Source organism: Dinoponera quadriceps, unplaced genomic scaffold (assembly GCF_001313825.1).
Source record: "Dinoponera quadriceps isolate SergipeBrazil2010 unplaced genomic scaffold, ASM131382v1 scaffold113, whole genome shotgun sequence".
NCBI lineage: Eukaryota > Metazoa > Arthropoda > Insecta > Hymenoptera > Formicidae > Dinoponera > Dinoponera quadriceps.
The window spans coordinates 3,037,973-3,047,707 of record NW_014554899.1 but is presented as its reverse complement, the minus strand read 5'-3'; the positions used below and the strand labels follow the sequence as shown (position 1 = coordinate 3,047,707).

The 9,735-nt window shown below is 48.8% G+C and overlaps 1 protein-coding gene across 9 annotated transcripts in view; it reads left to right on the top strand.

Annotated features, from left to right (window-relative positions):
- LOC106742511 overlaps nt 1–9,735 on the top strand; it is a 435,221-nt gene that overhangs the window by 392,661 nt on the left and 32,825 nt on the right. For 7 of the 9 annotated variants that reach the window (XM_014615502.1, XM_014615496.1, XM_014615497.1 and 4 more), the window contains 3 exons: nt 4,634–4,804; nt 6,279–6,359; nt 8,975–9,160. In XM_014615502.1, coding sequence (XP_014470988.1) covers nt 4,745–4,804; nt 6,279–6,359; nt 8,975–9,160 — 327 coding nt within the window. In that variant the 5' untranslated portion in view covers nt 4,634–4,744. The remainder of the gene's footprint in view (nt 1–4,633; nt 4,805–6,278; nt 6,360–8,974; nt 9,161–9,735) is intronic. The other 2 variants (XM_014615505.1, XM_014615498.1) reach the window with 1 other exon arrangement.

The following is a 9,735-nucleotide window of genomic DNA, read 5'->3' as shown; positions in this document are numbered from 1 at the left end:
CCCCCCCCTCCTCGCTCTTTCTACATTCGCTGTTTAACTGCGATGCATAATCCTTAACGCGGATTGATTTATTTCAATTTCGCCGTGTACGGTACCGCAATTACTGAGATTTACGGGTTTATTTCATGCTAGATTTGATCGCGAGGCAAATATCCCCCGTTAGATTCGTATCGTGTATAATCCAGTCGTCGTCCATACGAATCGCATTTTGTCTTCCGCACCGGCGTCCCCGGCTTATTTATGTGCGAGGCGGGGAAGAAAGAAGGAAATGCACGTCTGTGTAGCTTGTATTCGCGTGGGAGGTCAGCGCGAAAGGAAGGAAGACAATCAATCTTGATCCCAATTATCGCGTCGCTCAGCGACTGTAATTGAGTCGGTCTCTCGAGCCTTCGACCGTCCCCGCCCTACGCGGCGCCGTTTCTTTTGTAATGCCGGAAGGCCGAAACAATGAAGGCACCAGGAGTGTTCCTCCATTGCACCCGTGCGATTCGACGGGAAGCATTTTTTTCGGCCTTGGCACGCCTGCTCGTTTCGCGCCGGTGGGTTATTAAGAAACGAACGGCCAAGGATTATTTATCGCTCGTGTTATCGATTGATAAGTACGTCTCGCACGGCGGACTCGACGGAGGATTTCCGCTGACGCGATCCCACCTCAGCGGAAACGTTTTGATCCTCTCCCGGCTTTTTATCGCGATTTTTTTCACGCAAAACGGCACGTATCATATGCTGGCATTTGTAAAACAATATGTTATGAAAGTTATTCCGCCAGTGATTGTCCCAATTCAATGAAGTGTAATATTTTTTCGAATGACGACGCGACAATTAAATTCGCCCGGAAAACCACCGAGGATATAGTGGGTAATTTTTTGCCCGCTCGTATATAATCCGAGTGTAAGACTGTCAGCCGAAAAAATCGGCGAATGTTTCTCGCGCGCAAAATTTCGAATTTCCACGCACTCGCGCGTACGAAACGACGACGCTCGGTGTTAGAGCGACGAATTTAAGCCGTGTTTGTCTAGATCGCGTAAGATTAGTCCCACGAAACAAGTGGGATCTCGTTGCTGCGTGGCTCAGACGTTCTTTATCACGTCGTCTTACGACGTAATAAGGTTAATACCGTCTCCGGATCGACAATGTAAAAATACTAAAGCCTGCCTTACGCGCGCCATCGCCTTATGTCGAGCCATTCGCCTAAGCGGATAAACGTGAAATCGAATATCGCTCATTATTGTCCCGCGTCGGTTTTATATCCACTTGTCAGTATAAGAGCCCGAAAAAACGATCGTTCCCCGTGGATAGCCCCATGCGAACGTTGTAAGTTCTCAAACGGCGCACACGCATCGATGTCGTAAGTTATATCGTTTGTCTAAAACGTCGAGTGTGTTCCACTTTTATGGCAGCTTCGGCCGGGACATCACGGGCTCATCACGGGCCATTAACTCTATAGTTACCGAGTCTTCTCGACTGTGCACGTCGTCGGCTGGTGCATCTCCCTGTGTCTACTAACGCGAAATAGACAAAGAGGGCGGTGTGTGTCGGTGAACTTTGCACTTTAACGTTATTATACTATATTTTCCAGTGTATAAACATCTATACATCGATCCGGGAGAGCATGGGGGGGGGGGACACGAGGCGATAAAGAGTTCGGACCTTAGCAGAATGGCTGACTTATTGATTTAAGACAATATTTTAGGCCTTAAATCCTTCGTCTTCAAGGTCCGGTTTTTCATTTTCCAGTTGACTTGTGGTCTAAATTTAAATTCATGCAAAAATTGTATTTTTCTATTCATGGTTAATCGTTAAACTGATGGTTTTGTAGTGGTAACTTTTAAAATTCAATGATTAACCACGAATAGAAAGACATAATTTTTACGTTATCGTGAAGTTCAGCCTAAGTCACGAGTTAATCAGAAAAATGAAAACCGAGCTTAAATAACGCTCAATATGATTATCTTGTGGTCCGAGTCTTAGACTAAAAAAATCGTTCCGTTTATGAACGATGACAAATGACCGTTGTAAATAAAAACAAGTAAACAGATAATGACTTAAAGATTTAAGGTATAAAGCATTTGTCTTAAAATTATAAGTTAACCATTCTGCTGAGGCTCTTCAGTATCGACACGACGCGCCGGAGAGATGGGCGAAGCGCAACGATTGTAGGTGTTCACTAATCTCGGCGGATATCTGGATTCGTCGGGCATTAAAGTTAAACCCGTTTAGAAGGATGAAACAATCCGGCCGTTAAAAGATCTCTGAGATATTACGTCATTATGTGCGAGATTTACGGGGCCACCCGTCTCTCTCCGGAGATCCTCTAAATATCATTAAAGTTTCATTAAAATTAGAGAGGGAGAGCATTTCGCACGGCTCCCCGGAGAACGCTGTTTCTTATCAGTAGACCCTTTAAATCAACTTTAATACTGCGCCCACCGGTTAACACCGTCTAGAATGTACATCGGCTTAAATATCCCGAAATTATATTTATTTGCGTCATTATGACGCCATCCTTGGCCTGGCGCATTTTGTAGCCACCGCTACCGAGGAGGACCGCGGTATCGGGCGTACAATCGACGTAATAAGTAGCGATAATAAGAGTTCGAGGAGCAAGTTAATTGCACAAAGTCCGGAAGACCGTCGCGATCTTCCGAATTCTCGCCGGATGTGTTTAACTTTTCCGAAACATCGTTCGTTATTTCGTCCTCGATAAATTCCCCCTCGCTTCCGCCTCGTCTCGTCTCCGCGCGGAAACTCCGTTGTTCGCGTTGTTGGATCTTCTCTCTTTCTAGTTCTCTACATTTCTAAGGTATCTCTCCTACCTTTCGATGCTAGAGTTTACACGGGGAACGAGAAACTTTACGAATCACTTGGCTGGCTTAAAGAACTACCGGTTCTTCATTAAACAGAAAATAAAAGTGGAATAGCCGAGAAAGAGAGCAGATAGAGAGAGAAAGAGTAGAATAGAGCAGAGAGAGAGGGGGGGGGGGCAACTGAACACGAGGAGCAACAAACGTCATCGACTTGAAAGCTGGGCCGCGCGCGCGACACGCGATCGCACGACACGCTCATCGTATACGTTCCGGGCGCGCTCAAACGGGAATCTTGTCGCGCGCAATTAGTCGTGCTTAAACCGCCCCGTGTCAACGAGAGGTCGGCTCCTGTGGAGGACGGGCGCGCAGAGAGGTCGACGACGATGACGACACGACGACGAAGACGATGAAGAGGGCGGAGCGTTTCCTCTCGATGGGTCGAAACTTTCTCGTGCCGCGTACCTACACATTATTCCTCGAAACTCTCGAATGTGCTTAATTAGGCGATATTTGAGCGCTCGTCCCACCGTCACCACCGACACGATCACCGCTTTCTCTCTCCCTCTCTCTCTTTTCCTCCCTCCCTCCCTCCCATCCCTCGCTTCCTCTCGTTCTCAGCCGCGTAGCCGCCGCAACCCCTGTCTGACGGAGTTTACGCTCGCAAGCCGCTATTACCGAAAGCCACTGGATTTCCGTAAGAAAGCACGGGCGGCTGACGGTGGCTACCCTCTGGTCTATACATATATATATATATATATACATATATATGTATGCAGTATATATAGACGTCTTACCTGAACTAATATTGTTAAAGTCTAATTAGTACCACCGCGACATTGAGCGCGACCTCGCCTCGCCTTACCTCACTCCGTCTGCCTTTCACCTTCCTCCTCTCTTCCTCCACTATCACCCTTCGCTTCTCGTCGGATCTCTCTCTTTCTGACGCGCTCAGGGCTCTCGACGACGCTCCTTCCACCTTCCCGTCTTCGCACCACTTCCGTATTCCGGTCTTGTGCCCACAACTTACCCCGTAAACCGCGTTACACTTCGTCCCAACACCCAAGTTACGAGGAGGGTGAAACCGTGCGAGAGAGAGAGAGAGAGAGAGAGACACACACAAGCGAGAACCTGATACAGAGGGTAGTGGTGGATGCCAGTGGGTGGCTTTCGGATATTAGCTATATTATGAACCACTTGTACGCGAGTGCGTTTCATTTGTGGATAAATTGCAGGGAGCTCGCGTTACGCACGGCTTCGCGCATCCAAGACAACGCCGCATCCCCGCCTGGATGCACACACCTGCGTAAATATAAGGGTATATCGACGAGCGTAGTCGTCGTCAGGAAATTAGTATCTGCGTTATTATAGTTGTCGAGTGGTTACGAATATCGGATATCTCGCGGATCATCGTGATCGCGGCGATGCAGAAGAGCTTGGGGGTGTATTTTGCGATCTCTTGTCCGTGTGGTTGTTAATATATTTATACCGACATCCGACATTTGACATTAACGGATCTCATTGAAACGTCGTATTGTCTCAATGTCGTATTGTCTATGTGAACCGATGAGTTGCAGGTTGGGATGAAATTTGGCGAGTAAGATTTAGTTCGCAAAATGATCTCGGCGATCTCGACAAATAGATCGGGAATCGGCTCGACTACATGATATCTTCCTTGAAAGTCATTTGGTTGAAAATCGATCCGTTTATTACATTAATTATGTTGTTAAATTAATCGTAAAATAATTGCAAAGTGTCATCGCGATATGATTGTCAATTCGTAAGTTAGCAGCGACCGACTTTAAACACGTTCCGCATTTTTGTTCTAGGGTCGGTGTAACCGGGAGAAGCCGCCGTGCAAGTATTTCCATCCTCCACAGCATCTGAAAGACCAACTCCTGATAAACGGTCGCAACCACCTAGCATTGAAAAACGCACTGATGCAGCAGATGGGCCTTACGCCGGGTCAGCCTCTCGTGCCTGGCCAGGTACCAGCAGTGGTATGTCCGACAAATTAACGCGATCGTTGCACCACGTCTTTCTGCTGTCGACACATTCACATATACACACATACACTGTCTTTTATCACGAGATCGAGAGATCTGAATTTTTGTCTGTGTTTAGTCGAGGGTTATTCTACCTGCCCACCTACACTAGATTACGTTTCTCGGTAGGCGACGCTGCGTAGATTGTCGACGGCGCGGTGTTCTAAGCTTTCTCTCCTGACACCGGTATCGAGAAACTCGAGAAGCTAGAGACTCGCATTAGAAGAAGCCACATTCGCGAATCTTTTCACCCGCGTTACTTAAAAAAAAAAAGAAAAAGAAAAGAGAAAAAACCAAAGCACTCGGCAAGCTCGGCCTGCCGGTAGCGGGACTTTCTCAAGTCGTCGTACGTCCAAATGCGCAAGCACTTCGCCGTCCATATTTACCTGCGTTCCTTCTCGCGGGCATTGCACCGAGAGATCAAGTCTTGAGGAATTTCGAAGTTTAGCACGCCGCATGTTCTTGGTCAGTGTCATCCCTATTTCCCGGAGAAACCCGTTTGATCCATATACTCTCGATAGACAGTCAATTTTGCAGAATCGAGTCTCTTCGATACGCTCTCTCAACGCAGATCAGCGGCTCTTAACCTCGTTACTTCGTGTCACGGCCTCTCTCCCGAGATTCCGATGCTTCGTCACTTTTACTCCCTTTATTATTAGTTCTTTTAATTACGAATTACATCCCCCTTTCGAGATTATTTTTCAAGTGTAAATCTAAATACAATGGACTCGTGGACATTTTTGGTGACCACCCGCGGATCGCCGGTTAAGAGCCCCTGATGTAAACACATTAGATTTCTCATCGCAAACATTTTTCGTATTGTTCGTATTTATCACTCGACGGGAGGCTCGTTAATTACGGGCGAGACACAGCACTGCCGAAGGCCCCGAACTTTCAAACGGCCGACAGAGAGAGACGTCGGAGGAAAGCGGGTGTAAGTTTCTTCGGTTCGTCAAAATTTCACGCGACATCGCGTGCGTCGTCGGTGAGAGGCACTCGAGGCGGGTGCGCTTTCGACCGACCCGAATAAAAAATTTTCGACAACCGACGAAACTTCTCCGCGTTTCTTTTTTGATTTTTATGTGTTCTCTTTCTCTCTCTCTCTCTCTCTCGCATGTAGGAAGCCGCCCAAGTCGCGCGCGGTCGGCACGCGTGCGAGGTCTCCTCGTCGTTTTCTTTTTCGTAATCGGCGCAGTGATTAAAAGTCGAGACTCGTCATTAACGTCTGCCCTCCTCGTTCGTTTTTCTTCTCTTTTCTTCTTTTATTTGTTTTTTTTTATTCATGACATACATTCATAGTCGTTGCTACGTGACATCGAACCCTATATTACTCGTATGACTGCCTGTCTGTCCCCTATGTTTGCCGCTGTGGCTCACGTGGTTGTGGTTGATTGTTGGTGTGTTCTCCAATTACGTCATTGGTGAACAGGAGGCAACGGCACCTCCGGCACCACACCATCACCTTCAACAGCAAATCCAGCAGCAACTTCTCGCTACCCACGCCTTTATGGTAACTCCTGGTTTTGGTTGGCTTCCACTAATTTTTTAGTTAATTCAACGCCACGCTGGCTCGCGGTGGACGTAAATCCGCCGGTCGTCCACGTCGACGGACGTTGCGACGACGGATGGTCGGACAATGATCTGCATTTGCTGTTCCGCAACGTTGCGCGATATCACCGCGATATCGCGCGTATCTTTCGTCTCGCGATAGACACGAGTTTCGCAGATTTACGTCCGCCGTAGCCATTGAAGCGATAAGCCTGTAATTAGTAAGCGTTCGTACGAGAGCTTAAGTTGATTTTAAGAGCGCGCCGCACAGCGAGTCGAGTAACTTTGATTTGCATGCTTCACACGAGGTGTGTTTCCGTTTTGTTTATTGAAGATTAAAGACTTTTGTCTGTACACGTTCTCTCTCGAGTTTTCCCGTAGTAGAGAAAAGCATGAGGTAATTGCGGCCGAGTGAAATCCGCGCGTCCTTTGGTTCCCGAGACGGTTTCTCTTGGAAATATTTTTCTTCGCAGTTGCGCATCGATAGACATCGCGGCAAATAGCTACATTCGGTTGTAAATGAGAAATCGGGCTCATGCGAGAGCCAAAAGACGCGAGAATGAAGAAGAGGGATGCGAGGCGTGGTAATCTGGAGATTGTCGGTGCCGCGATCGCTCTCGTGGAACGAAACTCCTTGTCTCTCTCGGTATCCCGAGAAATTGGCAGCCGCTGTTGTGTTCGCCGAACGTGAATACCGGCGTGAATACCGACTAACATTTTCGAGCGATTACCTAGCCACGCTTTCGAAAGCTTGTTTACAACAACGAAAGCTCCCAGGGTAGTAGCAGAGAGACCTTTGAGAAGAAGGGAGGAGCGTTCGGCTCGTTCGGATGCGCTTGAAATTACCTGCCTTCGCTTCTGGGAGTCAGCTCTCGCTGCAAAACCAAACGCTTCGTGTGGGAACGTACGCTTGTCGTTAAAAGCGATCGTGGGTGGGGTCGAACGAAAAGCACGAGAGGAGCGAAAAAGGAACGATTAAGGCTTCGCGAGGTCCGCCCGCAAACGAGGCGCCCTTTTCTTTGCGGATTCTCTCGCCTTTGGCGAGCCGAAGCTCGTTTCTCAAGTTTACGAGGCCGCGGTTTCACCCTCCCACGTCATTATCGTGCGCGCGCGCGAATCCTTCCTGAGGAAGTCACCGTCCATTCCGGTGGATTAAATCCGGGTGTCGATACCTTTCGAGTTACAAACAACGGCCAGGGATGTGATTACGAGAGAACTTCCCGGATGAAGCTCTGAACGCGGGAACAACCGCCCGAGTAGAAATTAATCGAAGCTTGCCCCGGGTCTGTAGTAGCCCTAGGTAGGCGTCATACAAAATAGGCCTACCTTCGTCTAGATATGGCCAAGGAAGGCCCTGAATAGGTATTAACATGGATATTCCGAACGAGGTATGTGCTTATAGGGCCCAGTTATACAGTTCTTGAAATAATTTCAAATGAAATCCTAAAGAGATTTTAGTAAAACCTACCATAACAAGGTCGAAAGAAAACCAAATTAATTAACTTTGATTTTCGTTCTCAAAAATGGCATTTAAGTGGAAAATTTAACACAGACTATAAGTGAGCATTTGAATTTCCTTATAAATTGGGAGTATAACAAAATGTGGTCTGGTCAGACGTACCAAGATACAGCTTAATTAAACATTCGAAGGTAGGGCCTAGTTAGATTTATAAATTTGTACAACATAACGCTCGTACAATTCAGGACCAGTTTTGCAAATTCATCTAACCAGGCTCTGACTGGGCTCTATGAGCCACAGACCTTGTTAGGGGCATCCACAACAATGCCATTCACGAAATTCCATTCAGGATTTGTCTTTCCAGGTCATATCTAAGCCCAACGAAGGCAGACCTATTTCGAGGCCTATCGAGAGCCACAACAGACTTGGGGCGCGCCCCGATTGACTTCTACCTGGGTTCCCTAGTCGAGTTCGCGCACACACTTCGTCAATTCGGAGAAAAATCGCGGGATATATTTCGCGAGTCAATGTCAATCAATCGAAAGTCGTCACGCGACTTGGCAATATATTAATTCGTAATTCCATTGCTCGCCGTTATTAACGGCGCCTCACGTATGCAGCCGAAATTGAAGCGAACCCGGCGAATACCTCTCGCACAACGTTGTATATTGCGCGTCTGAAAGTTAATAAACACCGGAGGGAATGTTACTCGCGAAGCCTTGATGCACCTCGGAGCGGAATTTAGTCAGGAAGGGTAGATTACGGTGTACAGCGGGGCATTTGGCACTCGGTAACACGCGCACGGAAAACGCGCATGCTGACTCCTCGTCGGAGAGGCAACGAGCCCGTCAACTCGAAACCAAGCGCGTTTTAGGAAAATTCTTTCCTCTCTTTCCGGCTCGATGCCGACCTCAAGTGTCTTCCGCTCACCGATTGCCAAGTGTCCCTCCTACGGCACGATATACGATATTTAAAGCCACGGTATAGAGTACGCGTCCGACTAGTATCGAGAGAAAGCGCGCGTGTCGCGGCCGAGGAGGGATCGCGCGGAGCGAAGGTAGGGGCAGGTGTATTCTAATCTGTGTTACCTGGATACCTTCCGGGGTGTGTTTTCGCAGGCGACGAATCCGTACCTGACCGGTATGCCGCAGGTGGGCAATACATACAGCCCGTACTTCGCGCCCAGCCCGATAATGCCGGCGATAATGGGCCCGGCAGACCCGACGGGCGTCGGCAGTCCGCTCGGCGTGGTGCCGCAGACGGTGGCGATGCCGCAGAAGATGCCGCGTACCGACCGCCTCGAGGTATGTCTACCACCAAACTACATTCAACAACAACAACAACAACAACAACAACAGCAACAACAACAACAACAACAGCATGGGGCCCAACACGGCGCAGCCGGGGCCTCAAGGTGCCCGATGGCCGCGCCCAATACCGTGTACCAAGTGCCGGCCGGTCCCCCCAATCAGGTGTCGCCCGTATCCACGATGCAATCTGTCAATCCCCCGCCGTCCCCCACCACCATCACCACGACGTCCCTGTGCACTCCCTTGCACAATCCCCATGCCCATCATCATCCCATACACAACCTCATTTACGTTCACGCGTATTACTAGAGAGAGAGTTGTATTTGCCTCTCGACACGTTATGGAGTTTCGAATCGGCACGACGCCGTGGCACGTACGCCACGACGGCGTGCGGACGTTCGAGACGAGGTGGATCGACGTCGCGCCGACGGTGTGGTCACTTCCTTTCGTCTCTTCGGTTCGATTTTCGTTGTCCTCTTTCCACCCCCTTCCCCCATTTTTGCCTTCGTTCTATACACTCTCTTTCTTTTTCCGTTCGCGTTTTTCCCCCCCAACCCCCCCCCCTCCCC